The sequence below is a fragment of the Phyllosticta citribraziliensis genome, assembly GCF_038025025.1.
Source record: "Phyllosticta citribraziliensis strain CPC 17464 chromosome Unknown J3D65scaffold_9, whole genome shotgun sequence".
Lineage (NCBI taxonomy): Eukaryota > Fungi > Ascomycota > Dothideomycetes > Botryosphaeriales > Phyllostictaceae > Phyllosticta > Phyllosticta citribraziliensis.
In genome coordinates, this window is record NW_027117346.1 from 1,889,169 (window position 1) to 1,906,768 (window position 17,600).

Sequence of the window (17,600 nt, forward strand, 5' to 3'; positions counted from 1 at the left end):
TAGTAGTCTATATTAATTTACTCTACTAGATACTATAATACTATTAATAGGTCTCTTACTATTTATAAGAGGATAAGACTTATTATCTATCCCTTTCTAATAAGTTTTCTTACTTTAATTATACCCTATAAGGTATTAGGTTAAAATACTATAGTTTTAGATATACTAGAAGTACTAGGTTTTATTATTTTTATAGTCTATAGCCTTAGATAAGGTATATAAGTAAGATTCTAGACTAAGGTAGTCCTATTAATAATAGAGATATAATATCTTATTATATTATATAGTTAATAATCTATATAATAGCTAAAAGTAGCTAGTCTATTAATAGTATAGTACTATTAGCTACTCTTTAAATAATACTAATAGCTAGCTAGTAGTTCTTAACTACTAGCCTATTATCTAGCTAATCTATTACCCCTTAGGGTATTAATAATAATAAACTACCTACTATTATTATACTAATAACTCAGTAGCTCTAGGAGTAGGTCCTAGGGCTTATATAGGTAATTTATAATAGGGGTAATATATAAGGCTATAAGGTCTAATACTAATTTACTAATCCTAAGTATTAGTCTAGTAATAGTATACTAGATAACTACTATATATAGTATAGTAGTATTAAGGATAAGCTACTCTTTAATAGTAGCTAGTATCTAGATAATATAGCTAAGGCTATATATATTTACTCTTATCTAGCTAGTAAGGCTACTTTAGCTACTATTATTATTATTAATAATAATAATAGTAAAGATAGTTCTAATAACCCTAATACTATCTAGACCTTATTAAATAGCCTATATAGTATTATAGACTAGTAAAGCTATACTATTACTTAGCTTACTATTATAGACTATATTACTAGTACTAGGGTAGTTTTTAAGATATTATTATATATATTCTATATATTAGCTTAATATACTAGCTAGGATAGTTATATAGCTAAGGATTAGCTAATCTATAAGCTATATAAGCCTTTCTATAATATTATTATTACTAATATTATAAAGGGCTATACTGAGCTATTATATATCTTAGGCTAGGCTACTAATATTAGCTAGGCTAAGCTATTACTAACCCTATAGATAGTAAACTATTATAAGGGTACCCTCTATATAGCTATACTAGCTAGGCCTTCTTATTAGGCTACTTCTACTATTAAGGGTACTATTAGTAGTATTAAATAGGAGTATATAGCTATACTAGAGGATTATAGCTATTAGTATTATAGTAGTCTAGGGTACTAGATTAAGGACTACCCCTATAGTAAGCCTATATATTAGTAGCTAATTTATACCTATATAGCTACTAGTATAGAGGAGTTTACTAATAAGTTTATAGATATAGTTAAGGACCTAGATATTATTATTATTAGTAATAGTAATATTATAGATTTAGATAAAATATTAGGAAATAAGTAGCCTCCTATAAAACTACCCTAAGAGGTAATACCTATAAGATAGCTATTAGTAATTTAATATAATTAGGGAATAGAGTTTCTAGTCCTTCTTACTACTTTTATACTATATATATCTATATATATCCTAATATACTACTATAGCCTATTTATATCCTTATTAACTCTAGCTATACTAGTAGCCTATATATAAGCTAGTCCCTTAAGTATAAACTTATTACTACTAGTACTTAGAAGTAATAGTTATATAAGCCCTAGATAATTAGTAACTATATATATAGCTAGACCTAATAGCTTACCTATAAGCTTATTACTAGATTATTATTTAGCTTAGAATATAGGGAGGATTCTATACTTTTTAATTTATAGGCTTCTATAATAATTACCTAGATTAGTCTATTATATAATTTATTTATTAGCTTAGAGTATATATACTAGTTTAGTTTTATACTAAATCTAGGCTATATATAGTTAAAGATTAGTAGAGTAAAGTTAGGTAGATTATATTAGTATAGTACTAATTTAAGAGATAATTTTCTAGCTAAATCCTAAGATATTTTAATTCTACCTTAGGTAGCCTCTAAGCTAATTAAACCCTTACTACCTATTTAAATATTATCTTAGGTATTATAGTCTAGTATAGTCTATCTATATATATCTATAGCTAGCCTACTACTACCTATAACTATAACTATAACTCTCTCCTAAACTAGTAGCTAGTTATCTAATAACTACTCCTTACTACTATTACTATCTATAAATAATACTACCTTATCCCTACTATAGCCTACTACTATAACTCCTATTAAGATCTTATACTATAGTAAACCTCTCTATAATAATTTACTAATCTCTCCTATATAAGTTAGTACTAAGTAAGTTAGCTAGCTATACTAGTTAATATATTATAGGGTAGGCCTACTAAGAGAGCTCTCTTAATTATAGTACTACTACTAAGTACCTAAGGATATCTCTATTATTAAGGAGACTATAAGTTAGCTTAATAAATAGAGTTATTCCTAGGTAAGCTTATTAGTAGATATTATACTAATTATAGCTTTTAATATAGTCCTACTCTAATAATAGCTTAATACTAAAGCTTATTCTATCTATACCTTTACTCCTATTAATAATTTAGAATATACTAAACTTTATTTATTAGAGCCTATCTTATAAGCCTTTAGTATTAGTAGTAATAAACCTTACCTCTATTATACTATCCCTTATAAGTATTATAACCTCTTAGATATATTTTATAATACTAACCTACTCCCTTAAGCCTATCTATAGACTAACTTCTATATAGAACTAAAGAATAGTACTAAACCTAAAGACCTTAGCTATATACTATTATAGTATACTAATAATATCTAGTTAGCTAAGATTAAGTAGTATATATAAAAGGGTATTAATCTTAGTATATTAGAGCCTAGTAAGGTAGGTATAGCCTTACCTATTTTACTTATAGCTAAGCCTAATAGTAGTATTTATTTCTATATTAATTATTATAAGCTTAATAAACTTATAAAGAAGGACTACTATCCCCTCCTATTACTAGATAAGATAATTAGCTAGATAAGAGGTACTAAGTATATTATTAAGCTTAATATTAAGTAGGCCTTCTACTAAATCTATATTATAGACTTGTAGACTAAGGACCTACTTATATTCTAGACCTACTATAGTACCTATAAGTACTTAGTTATACCTTTTAGTATAGCTAATAGCCCTAGTACCTAGTAATAGTTAATTAATAAGTACCTATTCTACTATCTTAGTAAGTATACTATTATATATCTTAATAATATCCTTATTTATAGCTAAATACTTATAGATTACTAATAATATATTAAGGAGGTCCTTACTTAGCTATATAAGTATAGTTTATAAGTTAATATTAATAAGTATAAGTTCTATATCTAGGAAACCTAGTTTTTAGGTATTATTATATCTTAGGAGTAGCTTATAATAGTAAAATAGATCTAGTCCTTTCTTAGTACTACTAATTTCTACTAGTAATTTATTAAGGACTATAGTAAGACTACTAGGCTACTAATATAACTAATATATAAGGGTACTAATTAGTAGTAGACTAATATTAAATAATAGTTATTTAATAGTCTTAAATATACCCTTATAATAGTACTAGTCCTTACCTACTTTAACCTAGCTTATAAGATAGTTATAGAAATAGACTTATCTAATTAGATTAATAGTAGCCTTCTCTCCTAGTATAATAATAAATAATATCTTTATCCTATTATATACTACTCTAAGACTATAGTACTAGCTAAGCTTAACTATACTATCTATAATAAGGAGCTCTTAGCTATTATTTATACCTTAGAATTATAGGAGCCTAATCTTAAGGCCTATTAGATACTATTTATAGTATTTATAGATTACTAAATACTATAGTACTTTACTATAACTAAGTAGCTAACTTATTATTAAGCCTACTAGGCTAAACTCCTCTTAGAATATAACTTTAAGATTATATATTACCTTAGCTATACTAATATTAAGGCTAATATACTTACTTATTATCCTTAGGATACCCCTACTACTAATAACCCCTAGTAGTAAATATAATACTAAACCTTACTCCTAGCTAGTAAACTCTTAGCTAGAATATATAAGGATTAGAAGGTAGCCCCTATTAATAATAATAATAATAATATATTTATACTCTAGTAATTACTTATAGCTAATACTATAGATAATACTAAAATAAATAACTAAAGATATTATACTAGTAAGCTAGACTTACCTTTTACTATTAATAGGTAGTAGAATATCTTTATAAATAGCTACCTTATTATATCTACTAAGCTCTAGCTACTCCTTATCTATTATATCTATAAGTAGCTACTTACTAGCTACCCTAGCTAAACTTAGCTATATAACCTCCTAGTACCTTAATTTTAGTTTCCTTACCTTATCTTACTTATATCCTAAGTTATAGATAACTATCTAAACTATATTTATATTTATAAAGCTTATCTAGCTATTTTAGGCTAGCTATAGCTACTACCTATTTTATTATAGCTATAATAGTATATTACTATAGACTTTATTAGCCTACTACTATATAGTAAGGGTATAGATACTATCCTAATTATCTATAATTAGTTTAGTAAAGTATAATACTTTATTACTATAGATATAGTAAATAATAGGACTATAGCTAAGGCTATAGCTTATATATTTATAGACTATATCTTTACTATATATAGTTTCCCTCTCTCTATTATCTTAGACTATAGTAACTAGTTTATCTCTTACCTATAGGAAGGCCTTACTTATATTATTAGTATTAGCCTAAAGCTATCTACTAGCTATTATCCTTAAACTAATAACTAGACTAAATAAGCTAATTAGGACCTTAAGAACTACTTAAGATAGTTTATTAGGTTCTATTAAAATAATTAGTAACTACTACTATCTATTATCTAGTTTATAGCTAATAGTATACTATATAAGAGCCTTAATAGCTACTCCCCTTTTTATATTTATTATAGCTATAAGCTATAATTTAATTTTAATACTAAAGCTACTATTTATAGTATCTATAGACTAATTATAGATATCTATTCTATATAACTATAAACTATATAAGCTATTACCTATACTATATAATAAGTATAGGATAAGACTAAGTATAGTCTTATAGTTATATAATAGTAAATAGCTATTTAAGCTAACTACTAGTATTAGGATCATATTATTAAACTAGGTAAAAATATATATATCTATATAGACTATATATATATACTCTATAGCTATCCTACTATACTTAATTTTTATAATAATAGTCTATATTAAGTTACTAATATATATAGTAACTAGGCTATACTATAACTACCTACTAGTTTATATACCTATAATAAATTTAATATCTTATATCTTATTATTACTAGTAATAACCTATTACCTAGCTAATAACTAGCTAATGGCCTAGCCTTATAAGATAATAATAATAAGAATGAGGATACTAATTAGGAAGTAGAGAAGATTATAGGCTATTAAATACTAGCTAATAGGAGGCTCTAGTTTAGGGTAAACTAGACTAACTATCTACTAGACTAAGTATTTTATAATACTAATAATAGTAAGTTTAATAATACTTATAATATTATCTTATACTATTATAAAAGGTACCTAAACCTTTACCTACTAGCTAGTTAGACTAGTAACTAAGTAATAAGGATATTACTTACTAGGAGGGGGGGGTAGTATTATAAGTATTATATATTATAGTATATATAGCTTATATTTCTTAGTATCTAGTATTTAGTATTTACTTCTTCTATATATACTAGCCACTTCTAGTTAGCTTAAGAGTAGATAGTTATTCTATATAGGCTATATAATAACTACTCTTACTCCTTACCTATTGATTATTAGTAGTCTATATTGATTTACTCTACTAGGCGCTGTGACACTCTTACTCCTTACCTATTAATTATTAGTAGTCTATATCGATTCGCTCTGCTAGGCGCTGTAATATAAAGGTATTAAGATATTTATTATAAGCTAATATATTACCTACTTAGTAGACTAGAACTATTATAAAGTAGTAAATTAGTACTAAGTAAGGCAAGTTAATTAGCTAATAGTTAATAATTAAAAGGTAGAGTAGTAGGGAGGTTATAGAGCTATAGCTAACTTAGCCTTATAGCTTACTTAGGTCTATCTAACTACTACTCTATCTATAATAATTTATCTTACTACCCCTCTCCTCTCTAGGTCCTAAATCTAAGGACTAGCTATTAGATAGGTATAGTCCCTTTTTATTATTTATCTAATACTAATCTAGAACTATCTCTACTACTCTATTAAATAAGCTATTATTAGTATCCTACTATATTATATTAGGTATATATATAATTAACCCCTAAATTTCTTACTAAGACTAGTCCTATTTAAAAGAGTATAGTTAATATACCTAAGGCTCTAACTTATAGCTCCTAGACTATATATACTATTATATAGGAAGGGGTAGAAAGTTATAAGAAAAGGGGTATAACTTTATACCCCCTATATCTCTCTAAAATCTTCTCTAATTAGGATAAAAAGTATACTAATTAAAAGCCTATACCTAGTTCTATTATACCTAATACTTATATTACTAAAATATCTTAGAAAATAAGGCTAGGAGGTAGATTTTAAATTTTTATACTTCCCCTAGCCTTTAGTAAATATTATAGCTAGGAGTTATACCTTACTTTAGAGCTATACCTAGCTTTAACCTTAGGTTATATAACCTTTATAAGACTAGGCTAGATTAGGATAATAAGGATATTATTTTAATTATCTAGGTAAGATAATTCTAGTAGTATCCTTAGAATATTTTTATTCTATTATCTACCCCCTAAAAAAACCCCTAAAAATAAAAAATACTAAAAAACTACCTAAATTTACCTACTTTACTAGTTCTCTAAGTAACTAGCTCTTACTAAGTAATAGTAGAGTTTATTTATAGCTTAGTTTATATAAAATAAAAGCTTATAATTTTCATTTTTGTTATTTCTCTACTAGTCTATTTAATTTTTATAGAAAGAGTATAGAAAATACCCCCTTACCCCCTTCTAGGTACCTAGGGGGACTCTCTAACCCTAGGATTAAACTAGATAACCTAGAGATAGTTATTACTATCCCTATTAACTCCTCTAAACTTAAAACTACCCTTAGATTTATCCTAAATTTAATAGAGACCTTTAATTTTAGCCTTCCTATAGCTAGCTAAAAATAGCCTAGCTAAGAGTAGATTATAGGCTAAATAAATAGGGTTAGGCCTAATACCCTAACCTTTTATAAGGTAATTAATTTAGCTAGGTCCCTACTTATTATAGCTATAGATATTACCCCTACCTACTTTAACTAATCTAAGATCCTAGATTTTATAGGACTATTTAGAGAGCTCCTTAAGACTAGTAGTACTAAGATAGTAAGCTCTATATTATCTAGAAGTACTATAGATATTAAAAGAGTAGTTAAAATACTTAGAAATAAGGTAAATTCCCTACCTTAGTAAAATATATAAAATATAGTTTTATAGCTAGCTAGTTTTAAACCCTCCTAAGTACCTTCCTAGAATTTAAAAATTTATAATAATTTAAAAAGATTTACTATTAATAAGCTAACTACTATACCTAATTAGGTTAGTATAGCCTAATCTGGGAATTTAAAAAATTTAAAAGAATTTACTCTTATAACTAAGAAATCTAAGAATATATAAAATATAGCTTTAGATAGGTATAATATAGCTCCTAATATAGGTCTATTAAATTAGGAGATATATAAACTAAAAGAATCCCCTAATAGGAGACTAGTACTAGTACTCTAGGTAGTAACTTTTAGACTCCCTACCCCTAGAGAAATAAGGGATAAATTTAATGAAGAGTTTATAGCTAAGGAATATACTAAACTAGTTATCTCTTTAGTCTCTAAGTCCTATATAAAGAAGTTAATTATATTAACCACTACTAAATAAATTAATACTAATTTCCTACAAGCTAATAGAGCTATATAGGAGACTCTCCTACTAATCTAGAAGGCTTCTAAAGATGAATCCTAGTGTAAAGTAGTAGTATATAGTATTCCTATTAAGGAAATTAACTCTAAAGAAGGCCTACTAATTATCTATAATTAAATTAAGACCTTTAATAGTTTAAATACTATAGGGACTCCCTTTTAGCTCACTTCTAAGATAAAACAGGAAAATTAACTCTATAGCTTAATAGTAGTCTTATTTACTAATAAAATTAACTTTAAAAAAGCCCTCTCTACCTAGCTAAATATAGCTAGGCTAGGCCTATATACTAAAAAGCTTATTCTTATACCTAAGTCCTATAGGTAAAAGAACTACTAATAGTTTAGATACCTAGAAAATAGGTATAAAAAGCCTATGATTTATAGAGTCTATACTAAGCTAAATGCCACTTCCTAGTACTTCTATAGGACTGGTAGATACCTAAAAGGATAAATCTATAAGTATATAGAACTAAAATATACTAATTATAGGAAAAACTACTAATCTAGCTATAAAAGGTATCCTAGATGCCTAGTAATTAAAAATAGTACTCTATAAGTATAAAGGAATTAAGTAAATTAATATTAATAAAAGCTACTTAGCTATAGAAAGTGCTTTAGAAATAGCTATTAAATTAAATATTAACCTTATATTTATATAAGAGCCCTATTCAATTAATAATAGTAGAGATATACCTAAAAAATACCTTAACTTAAGGTCTATTAGTTACTTATCATATAGTTTAATTCTACTAGTCTATAGAAACCCCCTAATTTACCCTAGAGTCTTAATTTATAAGAGAAGATCTCTTCCCTTAGAAATTAACCCTAGAGAGGATATAATTAAAGACCCTAACCTCTTAATTATAGATATCATAGGCCTAAACTCTCTATAATAGGTCTATAATATATATAATTGAAAATGCTAAGAGAATAATTAAGAAATAGTAGATAGGTATCTATATAATACTAATATAGATACCATATCTATAATTCTTAGGGACTTTAATTCCTATCAACCCTAGTAGGACCCCTATAACCTAGAATTTTTAAATTCTACTAGGTTAGTAGAATAGATTAAGTCTAATAATTTATCCCTTATAAATATAATAGGTAAAGGTACTTTCTATAGGCCTAACCTTACTAGAGAATCTATTATAGACTTAGTCTTTACTATAGGGGATATCCTAGAGAAAATACATAACTAGTAGACTATTATAGATATAGGATCTAACTACTATAATATTTTCTTTACTATCTATAATTCTAACTCTTTATTAGTAGAGAATCCTACTCACATATAAAGATATAATCTTAAAAAGGTAGATTAGGCTAAGTTTAGCTTATATCTAACTAAATTCTACTAATTTATTATGCCTAGAAAATAAAGGTAAGATAATAGATATACTAGAATAAGACCCCCTATTAATTAGGGACCTTAATCTATTAGCTAAGGAACTTAGTAATTTACTTACTAAATTAGCTAATTCTAGTATTCCTAAGCTATTAAATAAGATTATATCTAAGCCTTAGTAGGATGAGTCTCTTACTAAGCTAAAGAGGGATTATAGGACTAGAAAAAACTAAGTTTTATACTCTAATCTATAGAGTATAAAAGCCTATCTTATAGCTAAAAATAAGTACTTTTTAGCTATAAAAAATACTAAAAGGGAATATTAGTAGTAGTTCCTACTAAATATAGACTCTAAGTTAGTATTTAAAGTAATATAGTATACTAAGGATAGTAGAGTAGAATTTACACTATATATAAAGTCTATATTAGGGGAATTAGCTAATTCTTTTAATAAAAAATACTCTACTTTTAGAGAGGCCTTATTTCCTAAGCCCCCTAATACTCCTCCTATTAGGTAGGATAATTATATCTCTAATAATAGGTAGGAGTAGCCTAAATTAGACTCTAAGGAACTAGAACTTACTTATTCTACTTAAATTAAAGGGAAAACCCCTAGTCCTAATACTATAAACTAAGACTTAATTATAGTAGCCTATAAGACCTACCCTAATCTATTTTTTAGAGTATTTAGCCTCCTATTCAATAGTAGCTATTACCCTAAATTATAGAGATAAGCTATAGGTATAATATTAAAGAAACCTAGTAAGCTAGACTATACTAGTCCTAAGTCTTATAGGATTATATCTTTACTAAATTACCTTAGAAAAATAAATAAAAGAATTATAGCTAAAAGATTAGGCTATCTATCTAAAACTACCTATCTACTAGACCCTAGTTAAATAGGTAGATGGGTAAAGAAATTAGCTATAGATACTACCCTTATCTTATCTAATATAGTAGAAGAGAATAAGCTATCTAAAAGACTTACCTCTATATTATTTTTAGATATTAAATATACTTTTAACCATATAGTTAAAAATAATCTACTACTTTTATTAAAGAAAAAAGGACTCCTACTATAACTTATTAGCTAGGTATCTAGCTTCTTAAATAATAGGCTATTAAAACTATTATTTATTAGATAAATAGAAGAGTTTAGAGATATAGAGATAAGGATTCTATAAGGAAGTCCTATATCTCCTATACTCTTTCTTATTTATATCTCTAAATTATTCCCTAGCTAGGTAGTAAAGTTTCTCTCTAATATAGATAATATTAGTCTTACTTTATTATCTATTAGTATAAAGAAGAGCCTTGAAATACTAGAGAGAGAGGCTTAATAACTATATAAGCTATGTGCTATAAAGGGTATTAAATTTAACTTATCTAAGATAGAATTAATATACTTTACTACCTAGAATAAGGTAAAAAATAGTACTATTATACTCCCTAATAGTAGTATTATTATACCTAAAGAGACTATCTACTAGTTATGAATCAATCTACTTTAATAATAAGCTAAAATATAAATACCATATTAATACTTTAGCTTCTAAAGTAAGGAATACCCTATTTTAGCTTAATAGGCTTACTACTATTAGTTTAGGCCTTAGTCCTTATACTATAAGGTAGTTATATATAACTTATATTATTAGTATAATAGACTATAGCTACTAATTATAGTATTAACCTAAAGGAATAGATAATGTATTAAAAACTCTAAGGTCTATTTAGAATCTAGCTTTATAAAAGATTCTAGAAGTTTTTAAGACTAGTCCTATTAAAGCTATAGAAATAGAGGTAGGGATCCTACCTACTAAGGTTCATCTAAGTACTACTATGAAAAAGTATATACTTAGGACCTTATAGCTCCCTAGCACCTATCCTATTCCTAAAGAATTAAATAGAATTAATTCTATAGAGAATAGACCTAGGAGACTAACCTAATTAGAATATATATATAAGAGTATTAATTTAAGAGATAGGCCTTACCTAGAACCTATTAAATACTTTTATTTTCCTCCCTAGGGAAAATCCCTCCTATTCTCCTATAGGATTAGTTCTCTTAGTAAAGAGGATACCAATTAGGAGTACCTAGACCTTAATAGCTAAAGAAGAAGTCCTAATACTACTTATATTTATACAAATACCTCTAGTCTCCCTAGTAGTAGAAGTATAGGTATAGGATTAGTTATACTACCTAATAACCTTATTAGTAGTAGGTCTAAGTTCTTAAATATAGGGTACTCTAACCTAGTATATAATAGGGAATTAGAGGGTATTAGTAAGGTATTTAAATATACTAGTAGATAAGTAAAAAGTAGATATATATACTAAATATATATATAGATAACTAGGCTACTATATATAGGATAATTAATCCTTCTAATAACCTAGGTCAGTCCTAGTAATTAAGAGTCCTAGATATAGCTAAACTAGCTATATCTAGAGGTACTTCTATAGTACTAGAATAGGTGCTAAGCTATATAGATATATATAGAAATAAATTAGCTAATTCCTTAGCTAAGGAAGTAACTAATAAAGAGCCTAAGCCCTACCCTAAAGTACTAGTACTTATAGGCCTAGATATAAAGGAAACTATTATATAGGACTAGTAGGCTATTATAGAGAAGGTAAAAGCTAAATCTAATAATACCTCCTCCTACTATAGTACTTATATAACTAAACCTAGCTATAAGCTTAGGGTGCCTATAGAAATACTAAGGACTATAACCTTAGCTTTTTATTAGCTAAAAATAGGATATAGATACTTTAAAGCCTACCTATCATATATTAAATGGTCTCCTACTAGTATATATAGGTATAGTAGTCCTAAAGAAATACCTATATACCTCCTACTATCCTATAGGGAGTATAGAGAATAGAGAAAACTACTTAAGGAAGATATCCCCTCCCTAAGTATTAAAAACCTATTTAAAAACTTAGAAACTATAAAGGCTACCTTAGCCTTTATTAAAAAGACCAATATAGCTACTAAATAGTAGTATATTAAAAGAGAACCTAATATATAGTAGGGTTAAGGAGTTATAGGGATATATATATATCTTTATATATCTTTATATATCTTACTCCCCTACCTATAAAACCTAACCCTTTCCTTCATAAAACTATACTCCTTTAGTTTATACTTATCTCTACTTATATTACTAGTTTAGTAATTTTCCTTATAAGGGCTAGGCCTAAAATATCTAATTATAACCACTAAAAAAATCCCTTAGAAGGACTAGCGCTATATATATATACTCCTAATATAGTTATAACCTAATAGGATATATAATATATAAGCTATATAGAGCTACTAGGATAGCTATCCTCATCTCTTATAGTCTTAGACTTAAGAGGGACGTTAAACTAAATAAATAAATAAAAAATAGGCTATTTTAACTATCTCTAAATTATCTAGATTAATTTTAGGGCTCAAGGGTCCTCCTAGGTATCTAGAAGGGGGTAAAGAGGTATTTTCTATACTCTTTTTATAAAAATTAAATAGATTAGTAGAAAAATAACTAACATAAAAATCATTAGATTTTATTTTATATAAATTAAGCTATAAATAAACTCTACTATTACTTAGTAAGAGCTAGGTACTTAGAGAATTAGTAAAATAGGTAGTTTTAGATAGTTTTATATTATTTTTTAATTTTAGAGGGTTTTTTAAGAGAAAGATAATAGAATAAAAATATTCTAAGGTTACTACTAGAATTATCTTATTAAGATAGTTAAAATAGTATCTTTACTATTCTAATCTAGCCTAGTCTTATTAAGATTATATAATCTAAGATTAATATAAGATATAGCTCTAAAGAAAGGTATTACTTCTAAGTATAGTATTTATTAAAGACTAAGAGAAGTATAAAAATTTAAAATTAATCTTTTAGTCTTATTTCCTAATATCTTTTAATAATATAAGTATTAGGTATAATAGAACTAAGTATAGGCTTTTAATTAGTATACTTTTTATCCTAATTAGATAAGGTTTTATAGAGATATAGGAGGTATAAAGTTTTACTCCTTTTTATATAACCTTCTTATCATGCTAATAGATTATATCTAGATAGGTCAATAGACTCACTAAGTAGCAAGTCCTAAGAGATGGTAGACTAGGCCTAGGGAGGGCCTAGGGCATGTATGCCTAAGTAAGAAGTATATAAAATAGTACTAAGACTTAATCTTAGTAAGGATAAGGTTTTATCTCTAAATATATCTAATTATCTATTATCTTACTTATTTTAATACCCTATAGAATACTAATCTTATATTTAAAACCTTCTCTTTACTATAGCTAAATTAACTTATAATAAAATAGTTATAACCTATAGTTCTAGTAATACCCCTACTAACTTAGCCCCCCCCCTAGGGTGGCACTACCCCTATAGTAGAATAAGGCTAGGCCTAAGCCTATTAGCTTTATAGAACCCCTCTAACTAAATTATATAGAATACTTATAAAGAGAGTACTTATTAGGATTTCCCTATTAGAGAAACTAGCTTAGCTACCTACTAGGGTAATAATAGCTAGATACTAAAGGAATACCTTTATAATACTAATATAAAGATTACCTAGTTTATTATCTACCTTACTAAAATAACCCTTAGGATACTAGAGTATAACTACTATAAATATATAATTAAGGTATATAAGATAGCTAAGGGAGCCCTTAAGGATCTTATAAATACTATAGAGCCTCTCTATATAGGGAGTAGGGGTAACCCTACTAGCTAATAGAACCTTATAGGCTTAATTAAGTCTAAGCCTAAGAAGCTAAAGGATACTAAGCTATAGTCCCTAGAGTACTAGTTTATAATTATAGAAAATACCTTTAAGATCTATAATATAATAGGTAATAAAGAAGCTACTTAGTAGTAGCTTAATAGAGCCCTTCTAGAGATAGAAGGACTTATATAGAAGGTACTAGAATAGCTAAATAAGAAACTACCCTTATTATAGGAGGAGTATAAGTTATTTATCTTAGATTAGCTCTAGAATCCTATACTATTATAGTTTATAATATATAATAACCTATAACTTATATAATAAGGAAAAGGATAAGCTTTTAAAGTAGTCTAGAAAATTATTATCTTATATAGAGCTTATACTTAATTTACTACTCTCTATAGAGAAGGATAACTAGGTATATCCTTCTAATACCCTAAGATATACTAAAAGGTCTAAATTAAGCTTACTAAGCTTAGAGCTAAATCTTATATAAAGGAACTAAAGGATATATTTACTAAAGTTAAAAAGGCTAAAGGACTCCTTAAATAGACTATATAGATAAATTAAGCCCCTAGGGGCCCTCTTCTAAAGTATATCTAGCTAATTACTAGGGTGGCCTAAGGGGGTATATATCTAGAAAAGTACTAGAATATATCCTAGATAATAGGGTTTTCTAGACTATTACTATCTAATAAGGCTCTAGGCTAGTTAGGTAGGTTCTAGAAGGTAGGTAATAGTAATAATAATAATAATAAAGGCTATAAAAGCTAGTTAAGTTAGAAGAAGAATAACTCTACTACTAATTAAGGGAAAGATTAGCCCTAGTTATATACCTCTCCTTATTAATATAGCTAGGGCTAGAGACTTAAGAAATCCTATCCTACTAGCTCCTTATTATAGTATAGGTAAACTATAATATAGATATAGAAAGGTACTACCTTCTAGCCCTCCTTAATAAAAGGGCTAACTTAAATATTATAGACTAAAGTTTAGCCTAGAGGCTAGCCTTCTTAAAGGCTAGCCTCCCTCTAGAGTAGAAACTATCTAGACCTTTATTAGCTAATAGTTTACTACTTATTATTAGTAACCTATACTTAGTAATAGTAATAACCTAAGACTCTTAGGGAAATTACTAAACTATTAGACCCTAGATCTTCTAGTTAGCCTAATTATCTATACAAGGCCTAATTATAGGTACCCTATAGCTATATAAGGTAGAAGTAAGGGTAGATTATAGGAAGATATCCCTCTATTAAGAACCTAACTAGGAGAAGCCCCCTAAGGTAGTTAGTATATCTATTCTAGTATATAAGTTAGTTTCTAAGGGCTTAGTCTACTATATATATACCTCTAGATTCTATATATAGAACTCTTAGCTAATAATTACCTCTATTAATAAGTAGCTACTAGTAGATCTAGATAATAAGGATATAAAGATATCCTACCCTAGCTATTATAGTCTATAGATAGTTAGGGACGCCTTAGATAAGTAAGGTAGGCACTAGCTAGCAGGCTTAGTAGTATAAGTAAGTAGATAGAATAAGTAGGGCCCTAGGGCTAAGATAGAAATAATAATAATATAATCCTTACTTAAGAAAAGATATCCTAACTAAACTTATAATATTTTCTAGTAGCTAAAAGTACTATAGTACTTCCTTTTACTATAATATCCCCTCTATATCTAGGACCTTTATTACTACTAATATATAAATACTATAAGTCTACTTCTACTAAAATCTAGGAAGATCTCTTTAAAATAGCTAATAATATACTTCTATATAGTACCTAGTAAGGATCTCTCTTCTTATATAACCTAGTACTAGTATTATTATAGTAGGACCCTTACTTCTATTATACTTACCTCTCCTTTTAATACTTAGTACTAGTATATAGAACTATCTATAATATAGTCCCTAAATAATAAGTTTACTATATTAATTTTAGAAGAGGATATACTATCTACCTAGTAGCTTAAGGCTTTTCTCTATTATAGTAAATATAAGTAATAGCTTAAATAGATTACCTTAGTAATAAGGACTTATATTAACCTTATTATAGAAATATTTAAGCCTCTAGATAGTATAGGAGTATCTATTTAATAAACTATAGCCTTTTAAAGGTACCTAGATTATCTAGTATACTAGGATTTTATAAGAGGTATAAATTAGGCTACCTTCTAGTAAGCCTTAGAATAAGTTAATATTATCTATACTAAACTATTCCTAGAGAATTACCTAGTAGTTATAGAATAGAAATATATAGAAGAGGCTTTAGTTAAGGGTATAAGGACTATAATACTAAGTATACTAATATCTACTAATATAATAGGTTTACTACTAAACCTAATCCTAATTATACTATATAAGGAGGTAGGCTAATATAATATAAGTATAGGCTTAAGGATATCCTAATTCTTATATAATCTATTCTAATACCTTTCTCTAACTATACTAGAATATCCTACTATACTAGAGATATTAGCCTTAGGTATAATCCTTAAAGTACCTTCTTAGCTATAAGCTAAGATAGTACCTTAGTTACCTTTAAGACCTATTATAATTATCTTAGAAGTTATACTAGGGTTAATTTAGAAATTATTAGGACCTACTCCTCCTATTAGTAGTTATACTATACCTAGATAAGGAAAGGGCTAACTAATTACCTACTTAATAAATCTACCCTCTTTTTAGGTATAAATACCTATTACCTTACTTTATAGATAACCTTAATTAAAATCTCTATACTATATATTAATTTATCTATAATCTATACTATCTATAGAGCCTTAATAACCTATTTTATTAATACCTATACTAACTTAAGGATACTTATTATCTTTATATTACTCTACTTCTATATATACCTATTAATAACTCTAATTATAGATATATATAACTATAAGGCTATACTAGCCCTAAGATAAATAGGTAATACCTCTTTAGACTTCCTAATTAAAATCTTTTAAAGAAAAGTAGCTAGTTACCTATACTAGTAGCCTATCTATAGATAATAAGCTAGAATATAATTTATAGAGTCTCTATTCTTCTATAGATAATAATTTTAAAGATTAATATATTCTACTAAACTTTAGTAAAGGTACTAGCTATACTTATAAAGACTAGTTTAGATAACCTTTCTTCTTATCTAGCTATAGGCCTCCTTATAGCTATTCTTACTAACCCTTTAGTTAACTATCTAATATTTTCTAGAGTAGTATAGGCCTAGATTTTATTTAGACCTTTAGTTAATACCTATATAGTAGTCTTCCTTTCTTTAACTAATAGCTACTAGGAAACTAGAATCCTCCCCTAAGGTATATATATTATAACTAGCTACCCCTATATAATATAATACTATTATATATATATAACTAGTATAGTACTATAGACTAGATTAAGGAGATCTAGTAGCCTATTATAACCCTAGAATCTTTAAAAGTAAAGTTAGATAAGCTCTAAGATATATTCTTTAAATAATAGAAAGTATAGATAGTAAACCTTACTATAATAAATAAGGGGATTAATAAGTAACTTAAGAAGCTTAGTATATATCTATTTA

General features: G+C 26.7%; 1 protein-coding gene across 1 annotated transcript; it reads left to right on the plus strand.

Annotated features, from left to right (window-relative positions):
• Positions 1–11,420: 11,420 nt before the first annotated feature.
• On the plus strand, positions 11,421–11,618 carry J3D65DRAFT_556793 (uncharacterized protein; the record flags this gene model as incomplete). The annotated part of the gene is made up of 1 exon (XM_066797278.1): positions 11,421–11,618. A coding segment is annotated over one exon (198 nt), but the record flags the coding sequence as incomplete, so codon positions are not given.
• Between the last annotated feature and the right edge of the window lie 5,982 nt (positions 11,619–17,600).